This window comes from Seriola lalandi, unplaced genomic scaffold, assembly GCF_002814215.2.
Source record: "Seriola lalandi dorsalis isolate HSWRI2012SDOR001 ecotype SW California unplaced genomic scaffold, Sedor1 jcf7180002054567, whole genome shotgun sequence".
In the NCBI taxonomy this organism is placed as follows: Eukaryota; Metazoa; Chordata; class Actinopteri; order Carangiformes; family Carangidae; genus Seriola; species Seriola lalandi.
In genome coordinates, this window is record NW_019525120.1 from 1,026,718 (window position 1) to 1,042,261 (window position 15,544).

General features: G+C 40.9%; 1 protein-coding gene across 2 annotated transcripts in view; it reads right to left on the bottom strand.

The window, feature by feature from the left end:
• Positions 1 to 4,820: 4,820 nt before the first annotated feature.
• LOC111662632 (short transient receptor potential channel 4) overlaps positions 4,821 to 15,544 on the bottom strand; it is a 65,290-nt gene continuing 54,566 nt past the window's right edge. For both annotated transcript variants that reach the window (XM_087176726.1, XM_023416556.1), the window contains exons 7-15: positions 10,030 to 10,375; positions 9,295 to 9,434; positions 9,006 to 9,206; positions 8,796 to 8,917; positions 8,315 to 8,510; positions 7,998 to 8,192; positions 7,367 to 7,408; positions 6,862 to 6,951; positions 4,821 to 6,522 (exon numbers count right to left, since the gene is read on the bottom strand). In XM_087176726.1, coding sequence (XP_087032852.1) covers positions 5,809 to 6,522; positions 6,862 to 6,951; positions 7,367 to 7,408; positions 7,998 to 8,192; positions 8,315 to 8,510; positions 8,796 to 8,917; positions 9,006 to 9,206; positions 9,295 to 9,434; positions 10,030 to 10,375 — 2,046 coding nt within the window. In that variant the 3' untranslated portion in view covers positions 4,821 to 5,808. The remainder of the gene's footprint in view (positions 6,523 to 6,861; positions 6,952 to 7,366; positions 7,409 to 7,997; positions 8,193 to 8,314; positions 8,511 to 8,795; positions 8,918 to 9,005; positions 9,207 to 9,294; positions 9,435 to 10,029; positions 10,376 to 15,544) is intronic.

A 15,544-nucleotide genomic window follows, 5' to 3' on the forward strand; every position in this document is an offset into this window, starting at 1 on the left:
CAGGCATAACTCTAATATGTATCCTTGGGACATTAGGCAGAAAAGAAATATGTAAATAAAATAGATTTAGATGTTTTTAATGTACCAGAAAATGAGGCTGTAAATCAAACCCAAAGACCCATGGTGATGGATCTGTGCAGATGATAGTTTTACACTTTGTTTGACAGAAGCCTGACTGTAGTTTGTTTTTTATATATTCCATCCCCTGGGATACCACTCTCCTCCTCATTACTCTTATGATGTGGATTCATCATTTCCACCAGCCTTTCCTCCCCTGAACTCCCGTTTGTTCTGCAGCTCCTCTTTTCCCCCTTCATCCTCCCTGCTGTCATGTTCATCGCTCAACAGCTCAACTTCCTTCCCCGTGTCCCAACTTTTCCCCTTCGGCTGTCTTCGTCTCCGGGGTTGAAGCCAGATCTGATACAGCTTCAAAGGAAAAATTCATCATGGAACAGGCTCAGCGGACGTCGTCATGTACGGTCTTGACTTGTGAACATGTCCAGGTATACTTCTAAACTGGAGACACACAGTTGAGGGCTCTTGGTGATGTCAGTTCCTTGAATTAAGAAGGAAATCTTTCAGTTTACTCCACAAATGTGACCACGGACAGCACAGGTACAGGTGAATGTTTGGGACAGTGAAGCATAGATCAGGGAGATTTTATTGGTCATAAATAATAAATAAATAGTTTGCAATCAGCAGAATATCAACATGTTTTGTTCTTTGAATGACTGATTAAAAAAATCACATTTAATAACCCACAGTACATCACAGTTTAACTCACTTTTTATGAACTCGTACGACCTTTCTGATTCCAGGGAGATCAGCAGCGTACAGGAGTCTGAGCTTTCTCTGACACGGCCTCCTCCCTCTGGAGACAGCTTCCTGTCTATGATGCTATCTTAGCACTGGAAAAGAAAAAAAAAGTAATCTTTACTGAGAACACACATACAGTATTCAACCCAGTCTGCAATTTACGGCAATTTAAACTTTACCAGCTATTGATTTCCTTTTTTGTTCCCTCCCCTGCCCCAGGCTCCTCTAAAATCCCCACACACGAACAATACTGTACGTGCGTGCACGCACACACACCCAAAATAGACACATAGACACCTACAGTACATAACGGAGTATCACTTTGATCACATTTAACCGTAAATGATGTGCCTCTCTTTCATTTACTAATGTTACATCATCTTTCCATCCTCTTAGTCAAACCTTTAAGAGACGTTCAAACCCTGTTGAGCCTTGTATATCACTATGTTGCTGGCTGCAGGACTGCACCACAGTCCTCTCCCTAACTTGCAGGTGGGTATCTTGGATAATGGCAGAGAGGAAGGAGAACTGAAGCAGAATCCATCCTATAATGACATCTCCCCCTAGTGGAAAGGACTTGTCAGTACAGTCACTTGGAAAATTAGAATCACCGTCTCTTGGTTGTGCACCTCTGGCAAGCAGTCAAGCTGCAGCTTACATCCATGTGTGTCCAGACTCATATGATATACAGTGAGGTCCAAAAGTCTCAGACCACTTTCCTGAATGGAGTAGTGGTCTCAGACTTTTCCTTTGAAGGAATTTTATGCAGTGGAGACTTTGAAGTTAAGGCTTTGAAGAGTACGTAGTGAAGACTTTGAAGGAAATTCATAAAAAAAATTAAGTATATATTTTTGGATTTGTGACATGGGGATGTATGTATACATAAAATTGATTTGACTTGACTTTGTTAAGCTTTGCTCTTCCTGTCCTGCTGTATGATCACTCTGTTAGTGTGTAAGTTCATTGAGAGAAACATGCTTGGCCAGTAGAGCTCTGATTCAGATCAGAACACAAAGCTGTAGCCATGACAGTCGACAGTGTTGCTGCAAAGAAGCTACAAACTCTGAAACACGGATGCTGCACACACATCTTCAACCCGGTAGCACAGTAGATCTATATAGTCACCATGGCTTCAAGATTAGTGTCAAATATGGTCACAATCTCCCAACTGTTCTTGTGTGTCACAGCGCTGAATAATGACTTGAAAAGTAGTTTTGCAGAACATTATGGTGTTGCAGGGAAGTTGACCTTTGACCTTTGTGGCGTCCTGGCTCAAGTGGCCACAACAAAAGGCAGGCACACCACGGTTAACAAGAATACTTTTAGTAAACTGAAATTAAAACTAAATTAAAGCACCAAATTAAATAATGTGTTGCGCGTGTGGTAATGCGCAGAACAAAACCAAAAGAGTAAACTAAGGCAACATCACAAAGGCCAAGATGTGTTGTGTCTGTGGAGATGAGCAGAGAGAGAGCAGTTAGTCTGCAGCCATGACTTCTGTACCCTGGAACACGCTGGGGACCACAGGTGTTCCAGATCCACCAATCAGCCACCTGACAGAGACAGATCAGTACGGGACAATCAAACCCCAAGAGGACCCCAGGGGTCGTCACACATTTTCGATATGAAATTGTCATCACTTCATCATTTTATCCTTTTAGAGATTTGTGTGAAATTTTATGATAATTAGCATATGAATTATTGGTGTTCACAAGCATTAGACAGATGTGAGGCTGTATAACAGCAATGCATCTACATACTTTTGTGCATTCTGTGTGTATGTGTGTGCAACATTCTCCATGTTCTGTCCTTTAATATACTAAATCTGTTTGGAATTGTGAAGCTTGTGCGTCGACCCTCAGCTTTTAGAAAACCTGACTCATGTTTGGAAAAAAAGTATATGATTGCATCAACTCTGTGAGTGTGTCTGTTTGTGTTAGTTCATTTATTTACTGCAGCTGGTTACTGTTGCTGCTGGAGCCTTGAACACAAGTTATTCACTTATTTTGCCCTTTGCTTACGAACAAAAATGACACGCTTCGTTCTGGATCAAAGAGTCCACTGCCCACACGGCGTAAAAGCTCCTAAAGGCCATGACAAGTTGTACGAAAAAGCAGATGTGCTAAACAATCTATCTAATTAATTAAATAGGTATAAAATATAGACTCCAGCGTGCAAAGTTCTTCTTTTTTCTACATTTTGAATTACACAGGTGATATTTGACGGGACCTTTGACAGGGTAAGAATAACAAAGAGAATAACAAAGGTATTGAGAAGACAATACGTTCATATGAGCTGATCTTGATCATGAATTCATGAATCTCGTTTGATCCTTTTTATTTAAATTAAATAATACATTTTGATCCATCACATGTGCGCTGAATTTAAATGTTTTTGTATGTTAGAGACAATCCAGATCTTTTTACCTCGCTCACATTGAACTGATGATAACTGAAAGTCACACATCTGTGTTTTGAACTATTACTGTATGTAGAATTACATAATACATAATACATAATACATACATAATAAAACACTGTAACATTTAAAATATGAGTGTGAGCATATTGAAGTTTAAGCACTTTATATTCATGTGTGTCTGCATCTGTGACAGCCTGGATCAGTGCTGCTGGAAGATCCCTCACAACCTCAGAAGCATTTCAGCACAGCCGTTTGATCACACATGGAGCAGTTTCATCATCTGCTGAATATTTCATCTCTTTTTCACTTGCTTGGTCACTTGTTCGCTTACAGAAGGTCTCCTGGTGGTTCAGTCTCCCGCTCCTCCACTCCTTGAGCAAGATACCCAGAAGACTGAAAAGGTTTTCAGGGGCAGTATAAGACCAAATTTTCGGCAGATAAATGACACACAATATCCTCTCATTTTGTGGTTTTGCTGTACTGACTGTTATTGATATTTCAGTTTTTAATGACCAGATTGTTGATGGAGCAAGAAGGAAAAAGCTTTCTGAAAGAATTCTGAAATTCTTGGCAGAACTTGGTCAAACTCCATATTGCAATCATAATGCAATCATTATAATTCAAAAGTAACCGTTGTTTAAGCCCAATCAAGCAGCTTTACATAAAGTCTTCTCATCTGTCTATTAAATCATTTAAAGGAAAAAGGTACATGGTAAAGTCAAATATCTGGTAGTGAAGGGGACAGAGTCCAAATATTCTTCAAAATTACAAAATGACTTTCAAAACCATTAATGCACTTATAATATTTCTTGTCTGACAGACGAGCTGCCTGACCGAGCTGACATTGATCCTGAGGAGAATTTATCATTCTGGATTTTGCATGTGCTTTTATTTTGAAACCTCAGGAGTGGTGTTAACCTAAGTCTTTTAAATAAGAAGTGATTAGACAAAATTAATGACAAATTTTGAATGATTTATATTTCATACCATGTCTGGTAGATTGTCAGCATTACAAATAATTAAAAATGTGTAAGCTATATGTCAACTATTAACCCATAAACGATCCTTGTATGCGTGCATTGTCTTCAGTGGCTGTTTAATGGAGAGACTGGTCCTGGTGCTGCTGCTGTTATGCCTCTATCACTTTGAAACTCTTTTAAGGACAAAACATTTCATGAACACTTCACATCCATGAAAACTGCAAAGTTCAGATAGAAAGATTTGTTAAGGAGCTTTTTGTTTTGCTAGTCCTACCAATGTTAGAATTAACAGCTGTTTACTTACTCGTCTAGATGAAATGTTGCGAGTTCTGCATCCATCGAACTTCATTCCTTCACTCGCGAACAGCTGTCTCCAGTGATGGAAGCAGCGCCAATGTTATCACTTCTTCTCATTTACTGTTAGTTAGCATGCTAACTAGCTAGCCCTGGTCCGGTTGGCCTGTCTCTTCACTTTCCAATACCAAGTCACTGTAGTGTCCAGGCTGCCCTGAAGGAGTCATATCATATCCTCTTGTATTGCAAATGCAATGATGGCTGAATCTCTTGGCAAGAAACATTGAACAAAAGAAAAAAAGCCAAATACAGAGTGTATTTTTAGGTTTATTTCTGGTCTATGTTTTAATCTCTATAACATCATTCGTACAAACTAACATGACATCTAAGGTACTTTTTAAAAACAGCAAATCTTTTCAAAATAACAAGTTCATTTTCTGCGGGAGTGATAAAACATGAATAATATGTTGCTTTAAATGGTTGATAGACTCTTTTCAACAATTCATGTTGTTTATCTCCCATTATTCTTTGACTGGCAGTTGGCCACACTTTACCCTACATATGTGAATACTTGAACTGTCGCCGCTTAACATGCGATCGTCCTCGTCGGAATGATGAGAATCACAATCCCAGGTTTTTGCATAGAAAAACATTGACATTGAGTTGCTGTTGCATGATCAAAGCTTGACACGTCTTTAAGATATCGTACGCCAGTGTAAAGTGTGTAAAGTGCAGAAACAGACAGAATAAGGCAGAGAGTCAGGTCTAAAACAGAACACATCTATTGCTCTAGTGAGTTAAGGATGGGAAGCGATAAAGCAGCATAGAGACAAACAGGAAAAGAAAAGAGGTAGAGAGAGATTGATAAGAGAGCATGGCGAACGATGGAAAAACTGGAAAAGGACGCGTCAGATAAGAGCAAAGGGAGAGAGAGGACATTAAAAAAACTGGAAATTATCAGTTTCAGGAAATAATTACTTTCCAATTATCTGCAGGGAAGAGATAAGATAAAATAATTTTATCCTCAAATCTAAATCCTTTACAGAGCTCCATTTACCTTTGCTGCACCTCCTCTGCTAATATAGTGGCATTTCAAAACTCTTAAACCAAAGGCCTCCCTGAGTCTCCGCAGATCAAAGCTGATCATTTAGTTTAGTAATTACTGGGAAAGTTAGACTCTGTGCAAAACAAACAATAACACATACTTTTCTGAAACCGCATTCCTCACTTGATTGTCAGTCTCTGTCTTCAGTCCAGCAATACGTGGCCTGTAGTTGTGTTCATGCATTGCCATGTCTTAGGCTTCTTCTCTGCATGTTCCTGTCAAACATCCATCAGCTACTGGGTCAACGTAGGACAAACTCTCTTTGTCCTTTTCATTGGTTTCTTTTTCCCCATCTTCCTCCAAGCTGCAGTTGGTATTTAAGACTTCGCTATCCTCATTCGCTGCCTCAGTAACTGTAGCTTCTTCCGCCTTCTCTCCCTTTGAGATCTCTCTCTCATCCTCACCTCTAGCCGTATGCTCTTTGACCTGCTCCTCGGCGTCTGAGCCCGCAGACTCCCCTGCTTCCTCTGATAAAGAGTACATCTTTCTGGAAATCTCTCCTGCACCTGACGTGCCTTCATTGCCCCCCCAGTGGTGTTTCTGGAACAAGCCAAAGTCAGTGATATCTTTGGGGAAGTTTTTCCTCTGGTTTGAATTTTCACTGGGGGTCTCATCAGACACCAGGGACAAGAGCCCATTGGCTAGACCATTGGAGGACTCTGGTGGCCTGGGTGACGCTGTAGAGCTAGTCTGCTTGAGGATGGAAGTGGTGATCTTGAATCTATTGAGTTTGCTTTTCACCTGGCTGCTCTGAGGGCAGGAAGAAACCTTAAGCGAAGAATTGGGGTAAGCAAGACTGGACTCCACCGAGCTGCCGCTGGCCTTTGCCCCTGGTAGAGCAGGCTTCCCCGTCTTCACCATGCCCATCACCTCGTAACGAAAACTGGAGATATCTTGTTTCAGCTCCTGAGAGAGCAAAGCAAAGATTAAGCTCCCCTGGTAAATTAAGTAATGCTTTTCATTGAACTATTAGTCCCATCAGTCCCAGTTGTTGGTATCTGCAGAACACTCCACAGAGTATCGATTACATGTCGACTTGGTCAGTACTAAGTGGATAAAGTGTAATAGCTATGACAGACAATAGGCATTAACAAGCCAAGATTGTATGAAAAATAGAATTTTATGATGCTAAAAACTAAACATCACAATTCAACCATCGTTAAACCTGCAGAAAGTAATTTGATTAGAAATGTTGATTATAGTGTAAGTTATACTTTCTCTTTCCCTGTAGAACCTCAGCCCTACCTTGAAGTTCTCTTCAGTTAAGCCTTCCTCTGTCTTGGCATCTCTGATCATGGCGGCCACATAACGTTTCACCAAGTTCCTCAGAACCTCCTACAACAGTAAAAAGAAACTGCCTTTGAACACAATAACATTTTCTAATATTGTATCAAAGTGTCATTTCAATACAAAACTCAAAGTCAATAAGCTGGGACAAAGATGACAAATATGAATACACAAAAGAAAACACATTTTACGCTTCAACTCCTATATAAGTAATAGAATAACCCCCTGCAGATGTGGACAAATAGAAAACCCTCTACACTGAATGGTAATGAACATCCCACTGAGTGTAACTCTTAGGCCTATTGTACGAGACATCACTTTAGCATTCTATTGACAGATTGAAACTGAGCAAGTGGAAGAGCAGAATATGTGATGACACACTTACATATACACACACACACACACACACCAGCAGAGGATAGTGATTTTTTCCAGCTTGCTTTGCAAGACACACTACATGTACCTGGTACTGATGGTTTATCCTCAGATTCTCTGCTGCTCGCCTCTGCACAGATGTTGGATGAAAAAGAGAGTAAGGGGAAGAGAGAGAAACCAAAACATATTTAAATTTTCTTTATAAAAAACTTTGCTTTGTCTGTGTGTCCTGCAACACATGGGCCCTGAGAGTTGTTGCAGGAAGGACCGCTGCTCTAAAATGTGATTTCATTGAAAAAACAAAAAAGGATTCCCCTCGACTAAAGATTATGTTTATTACTGATTAATCTGCCTGCCTGTTTCTCTGTTAATCGATGACTCATTTTGTCTATAAAATGTCAGATCACTGCCCAAGATGGCCTCATGAAATTCCTTGTTTTATCTCACCATCAGTCCAAAATGAAAGATGTCTATTTTATCATCATATGAGTAATAAAAAAAAAAAAAAGCAGAAAATCCTGACATTTGATAAGCAGAGATGGATGCTGGATTAGTTATGAAGTCATCGAACTGATTCACTTACGAATCATTTCAAAATAAGAAAGATACATCATTTATGTCCAGTTAAGTATTCCTTTCCAAACAAACCAGACCCCTTTTCTTTCTGTCACTGTGAAACTCAAATAAATGTGTTTTTAAGTGTTTGACACCAAACTTACTCCGAGAGATCCGAAGGTTTCAGGACGCTTGGAGTTTGTCCTCTCGCACACTTGCCTCTTAATCCAACACATGAGGTACCAGAATGACTTGGGGCTGGGGATGATGTTGAAGGGGGCCGGCAGAGTGGCCCCTTCTTCGAAGTAACTCATCCACAGCTTTGTCCTGGCAAACTTCCACTCAATGTCTGCGTGATCCTGAAATCAAGATTAGGGGCACATTGGAAAAGCATGTTTGCAATGCGTCATTTTTTCCACACACACACACACACACACATAGGTTTTTTTTTTCTTTGCAGTGTGTTTGTGTCTGTGCTCACAGCAATGTGCTGGTAGGAGTTGTTCATCATGGCTATGAGCATGTTGAGGAGCACCACCAGTGAAATGATGTTGTATGTGCCGAACATGGTGGCGCCGACAAACTCGGTGAACTGGTGGTCCGCGTCCACGTTGGTCACGTACAGGCTGATCAGGCCAAAGATTGACCAGAAGAGAGATTGCAGGGTCTCAAACAACCTGCAAAGGAAAGAAGCATGTTACTCAGATAAATAATATGAATGGTCATTGAGTTTTTATAAAGGTGAGTAAAAGTCCTTTAACCCTGTGTTTATGAAATTCTACAAAGACATCACATTCACTTCGCAACTGAAAACTTTTTTTTTTGAGTTTTCACACATTTTACAACCATTAACAGCAACACACAGACACACAACTCTCACATCTCTCTTTGCCACTCGATTTCGCAACATCACACATACTGCATGACATACGCAGGCAGAGTTTAGATGCACGTGAACTCACGTGGAGAAAGCGTTATTCTGCTCCACACATCTGATTCCCTTGCATTTCCCCTTCTCGTCTGAAGCTTTGGTCTCGTAGTAAAAGTAGAGCTGGTTCAGCCCGTTAGCGAAGGCCAGCAGGACCTGGAGACAGACAGCATGTGATTGTATTTCTGTCATATTTACTGCGTGTTTATGTTCCCACAGGTGTGCAAACGTCGGTGTTGTTTACCAGACAGTAGATGAAGAGGAACTTCAGGATGTCCAGCAGCATTCTCCCGAGAGAGATCTGCAGCGGCCCCAGATGGGAGTTGGCTGTGAACAGCGAGATCAGGCGCAGAGAACTGAAAATGTTTGCTATTGCAAACACTGCCTCAGCTACTAGAGTCGGGTGCCACATTTCCCACTGGTTCCTCGGTTTACTGCCACTGTACTGAACGGGGAGAAGAAGAAGAAAAAGAGCAGATAAAGTGAGAACACGCTACACCTGTTAATTCTACTATTCATAGATAACCGGTTACCTTAGTGTAGGCTACAATCTTGAGGGATATGGTGGCCAAGTACAGAGAGTTCATGACAAAGTCCATCAGGTTCCACCAGTCATGGACATAGTCTTGGAAACCGCCATCCCACATTTGCTTGATCTCTGCCCAGATGAATCCTAAAAATACAGAGTTTGTCTGATCAGTTGTTCGATAAAAAACCTCGGACAGTGTTTGTTTCTGGAAGGCATCAGTTCAAATTGAATAGTTATTTTGGGCATCCAGGGTTCAGCAAATCTGCTAATTTTCCGCATAGAGTGGGAGTCAGAGCATTTCAAGCTTGAGTGGGCGTGGAGCTCCCCTGACTGAATCTCCACTAGAAAAGATCAGAGACTGCGTTAGAAAATATCTGGTTATTTTATTATCAGGACTAAGAGTCTGCAGCTCTGTGAGGCTGAGCTCAGACACAGTGGTGCTTTGAGTTACATGCTAAAATCAGCCTGCATAATGATAAAGCTAACATTATATACATAATTGTGAAAATAACTTTACAAACTCAAAATCTTTTTGACCCTAATTTGAGCCCATAGAAGTGTTTTGAATTTGCTACATCTCTGATCTGCAGCTCGGATTCATCTCCTCCACAGCAACGTCAACTGAGGCTCATGGGTATTGTAGTAATTAGAGCGTTTTACTACACCACACTGATGGAAAAAATATGATCTTTTATATGTGAAGCTTTGTAAACTGACTGCAAATTGAGCTTTTACTCACCCAGCACCCAGGGCAGGATCATCCACTCCACGGTGGTTGGTGCGGGGCCCTGCCTATCCTGCCGGTCCTGCTCTGTGGTGACAATGTGCTGGGAGGCGAGCAGCAGCAGGAATAGAAAGGTCAGGTAGGACGCCGTGTGGCAGATGAACTTGATGAAGGGCTTACGGATGAAGAGGCCGTAACGACTCTTTGGAAGGATGAGGTAGCAGAAAGCAAACACTGGGTAGAGGAGGCCGATGAAGACGCAGGTGAAGAACTTCCCTGCCCAGTGCCGCCGCCGCCAACCGGGGAACTCATCATACCACCGGGATGCCAACAGCTGCTGGCAGTTTGGCTGAGCTACGAACTTGAAGAAACAAGAAAAAAGGAGGGTTATAATTTCCATCTTTTTGATCTGCAGAGATAAGAAGAACTTCTCATACACTAATCTGAGGTATTATTGCAGCATGTAAACCTGCTTTGAGTCAGCATCCTCAGCCGGAGGCTATTTAGTGGTTTTACACAGAACATAATACCCCTAGTGACCACATGCCAGAATTAGCACCTGCAGCAAGTTCCATTTGAGAGCAGACGAATGGACGAGTAGGAAGTGTTGTAGGTGTGAAAAACTGAAGAGTAATCATCTACGCACGATATATCAGAAGGAAATCAGGTAATGGAAGGAAAGGAAGCTTTACACATGCAGCAAGGTCAGAGCAAAAGAGTCCACATGTTGTCAATAAACTGGATGATGGTGTTTTTAGATGACTGCATTGCATTTCTTGTTGATTTTCTTCAGATAATAACACAGAACTGAGATGTCTGAATATGATTGGAGCTTCATCTAAAGCAGACGATATTTTGTCTAAAGCAAACAATACTTTGTCTCATTTCTTACCCACGACTGGGACATAAATCAACATGTGGGAAATATTTTGTGTTCCTTTCTGTTGTTTGGCTTGTTCAATGTTTTGTGTTCCTGGGGGATCAATACCTTATGTGACTGCGAAAGTGAAAAAAAATAACATGGGAAATTTTGTGTAAGTTAAAGCCGCGCTCCTCTTGGTAACTAAGTACAGGTTTAAAAAATAATCAGCTAAAACGTCTGCATCAAAACTGCAGCTGTGCTGTGAGACTGTCTCAGCCAGTTGGACCGGAGCTACATCAACAGCCTCTGGTGATAATCTAGAGGTATCTGCGTTACACTGGTGTAACTACAAAAGAGAGAAAACACATCTCATGCTGTGTGGAATAAATGAGTGTAACCGCATCCACGTGCACTGTTGCGAAATATCACGTTGAGCCTCTATATCAGAGTCAAAGTGTTGACCGGCACTGGTGGGTGCCAATTCACCAACTCTGCAGCCTTGTTACCATGGGAACCAGAGATCCCTATATGCGTTGGGGTCTGGAGTGGAATTGCTCATATTTCCATGCTTCAACTGCAATATTACTGCGAAAACTTGAGAGGAAATGCAGAGAGTGAATAGGGGGATGAATTTGATGGATGAGTGGAGAAGAGGAGGAATAACTTTTCTTTTCCCAAATGAGGGAGAGAGAGAGCGAGAGAGAGAGAGAGAGCATTAAGATAATAGGGATGATCAATGATAAGGCTTCAACTCTTTTGTATCACTGGCATATTGAGATGATGGAAGAATAAAGGGGAAAGAGAAAGGGAGAGAAAAAAAAAAACCCTACTGATTTTCTTTTCTCATATGACTCATTTGAGCATGAGCCTTATTATAGAGAAAATGTCTAACCTCATTAAGTTTCACCCAAAGTCTGAAGCAGACCCGTGGGTGCAGGATAACTCTTGTAAATGAAGTATTTTACCCCAGAAAATAATAAAATAAAAGATTCTTTTTTAAAAATGAGCCACTGTTTTAAATTCTTCTGCAGCTATAGATAGAACTGTTCTGTCTATTTAGAGAAAGCTTGAAGGATTTTTATCACATCTGTTCTGTCACACACGTATTTGGACTTTTGGAGGCACAAGTGATCGGTCCACTCATGAACAAAAAAGGCTTCATTGTTAGTTTGCATCTTGCACCACTTGTCAGAACATTACTTCTAATCAATGACAGTAAACAAGAAGCACTTTGAGCTGCCTAATGTCTTGCCTTAATCAGCATGCGTTAAAAAGTGACAGTGATGCTAATGAGGTCACAAATTAAGGTAATTAATGCTATAATTAGGAAGCGTATCCATGCTAATATACTTGTCTAAAATCTAATCAGATTAACTACTATAAAGAGGGAATCTGTTGTCTTAGTAAGAGGCTTTTATTTTGTTATTTTGTTCACATTTTTTATTTTGCAGAGGCATAATAGATTTTAATTGGTTTGGTAGGCGAATGTATTAAAGTCTAGCAAAGGAGTGAGAAAAAACAGCTGAGAGAGGATAACTTGCTTGGATTAATTCTTTTTTAAAATATTTTTATTTAATCCTTAACTTCCATTCATTATATGTAATACTTTCCTATCCTAAAACCTCTCCTCCAATCCTTTGTCCTTGGGGAGAAAGTCATTGTTATGGCGCCCACAGTCACTTCCAATACTCAGCAGTACTAAAGTGCCATATTTGCCTTAAGTGGCTTGTTCACACAACTCAAACCGAAACTCTCCAGGTCTCAAGTCCAGTCTCCCTTCCCCGCCTCTCTCCCCGCTCTCGACTGTCCAAAAAATGCCAGGTAAGTGCTCATCACTGTGTCTGCTCTGCAGCTCTGTGATGACAAGTTATCCTGCAGCTTTACCAACATAAAAACTCTTCTTTTCCACTTCCACAGACTCTCACTAACAAGCACACAACTTGCAGCTGGTTATGTTTTAGTTGCTTTTTGCTTTGGAAAGAGCTGAAGTGCAGGTTGATATGAAGTCCAAGGTCCAAGATCGTAAACTGATGATTTCAAATATTTTTCTTTAAAAGCCAATACTTTATACATATTTACTGGTTTATGTGGTCAAATGCGGCAAAATCCTCCATCTTTGCTTACATGGACACTCAGCTGGAAAGGATAGTGGTTTTAAGTGTGGGAAGAGTTTACACTGTGTAAATGCATGACTTGCTTGTTTAATCCATGGTGTTGTTGCATATAAAAAGCTTTCAAGTTCATCAGAATGAGTCTACAAAGCTTATATCTACAAACATGCTTAAACCGCATCGACCCACACACTGATGATCACACCTGTCTGTCTGTCACCTTTAATGCAGCTGAACTGGTCTCTGACACTGACACTGCCAAAACAGTGCAAACATAAAAGCTGGTGCTGAAAATGTCCACTTTTAAAATGTGTCCCTGCATAAGTGTAAATCTATAATATAAACTTAGTAAAAGAGAAACTAGATCAGATCAAGCAAGAGATCTAACTAGTCACTTCTGGCGTTAGTGTGAGGTTATTTCACCTCTTTCGCAAATAAACTTGAGCGGCTATGTTTCAGACTGCGTTGGCAACAAGTGGTGTTATCTATGTCGCCATCATTTGAAGGCTGAATATTGCTTAACACCGGAGACTCAGATATACGTTGCAGTGGACCGCTTAAACAGCAGAGAGCTAACAGCCCGCCGCTAAATAACACTCAATCCTGTTAGTGCAATTTCATCTGCCTTTAATGGAGACATTAAAAAACATGTGAAACACTGAATTGCAGTTTTTATGAGATATCACAAGGGGGCAACGTGAAACTACAGCATGTAAAATTGATAGGTCTCCCTTGGCACCCCTAAGAATTTCAAATATTAAAGAGGCAGTCTGCTTGTTCTCTCTTCAACATACTCACCTACATTTGTTTTCAAGCATTTGAGTAAAACGAGGGTAATCCACTGCTGGAACCCTTGGGGTGGTAGAGGGGATAATCGGCACTTCAATGTGTATGTGTTACTGATCGTATTTATCTGATTTGACGTCCCGCTGCATCAAAGCACAGACTTTTCTGTTAGCTAAGCTCTTTAGATGGGAGGCCTGTGGAGATTTCTCCTCAGACCCGTCTAAATTGCCTTTCTAAACCCTGAGAGCACAGCAGCAGCAAAGCTGGAAAACACACACAGATGCAAGGATAAATCCAGAAAACACACACATACACACTACATGCCCAAGAGGGTTAAGAGGAGAACTGTCCTGCATTTTGTTCAGTTGAGGGTCAAAAACAGGAGCTCACTGGGGCAATCATCGGTAGGCAGCACGATAAAAATAAATAAATTCAGCTTGGGTGTCATGCCAATTACAGAAGAGCTCGAATGTTTGTCTGCAAAATCGGTGGAAGAGACAAAATGCCCTGAAAATGATAACTGCTCTCTGCACAAACAGTCAAACGAGCCTTTCCAGTGCAACTAAGTGTCCACTTATCCCTCAATGGGGGGGGGGGGGGGGGAGGAAAACCATGTCTGGCTTAAAGATCATCTGTCGCAAACACAAAGCAATCCCTTTAACTACCTCTGTGTCTGTGTATGTCCAATTAGAAAAGGACATATGTCATTTTCCCCCCTCTCAGGAGACGGCCATGAAAGATGTTATTATATTACCAGTGCTTCACTGAGCTTAACCTCTTCCACTGCAGACTCTCATTTCAATGTGCAGCAAGCCTGTGGTTTCATGTTTCATTTCTCCAAATCAAGGAAAAGTTTACTGTAAGAAAAAAATTAAAAAAACCCTCAAAACGCCTCTGGCCGTAACTGGCAATAAGTACAATATATTCTCAAGTGGTTGAATTTATATAAAATCCTTTTGCAAGACCTCTGCACCTCTGCACATGCTAAAAACAGTAACTACACAACTGCATATAACACGTCTGCTCCGTCTAATATTGAATCTCCTGCTGTAGTAAGATTATTTAGCTCTTTCCAGTTGAAATCAACTTCTCTCAGCTGTTTGTTAGAGATGAGAGTTTGAGTTTTGAAAAAGTCAGGAATGAGAGAAATGTAACTTGACTGTAGCACATATTTGAAACTATTCTGGAAACAGGTGAAGATGGTTTAAAAAGCTTTTACTTCAATGGCAGATTTTCCATTTGTCTTTTTTTTTTTTTATTTGGAAAATAAAAAAAGACTTTACCGACTTAATTACAGAGAGAAATGTCTTTATATGGGAGATATTTTTTTACATCAATCACACTACAGCACTGTCTAATAATTTCTCACACACACACACACACACACCCTGACAGACGGAGCATTTCCAGCAGAATAACTTTACCTTGAAATGACTGCTAACCAGCCTAAGCAGCTGGGACATTCATCATTTTGAAAAGGGCAGCTGGGTGGATTGTTACTGTCATCACAAGACACTGTCCTCCATCAAAGTCATAGTGCAATCGAAGGGTGTTATAGATAGGAAGCAGGAGAAGGACATAGTGGGATATCACCTGGATAATTTCAACTCCCCTGGGGCGACGAAATGTGTGGAAGGACAGCTGTGGCAAAGGAGGGAAAGGGAGGAGGAAGGGGACGGTTGTTTACTGCCATCAACAGAGAGGTTGGGTAAGACGACTGTGTCTCCATGAGCAACAGTTGGATGGATGAAGGAGGGAGAAACTGCAGCGT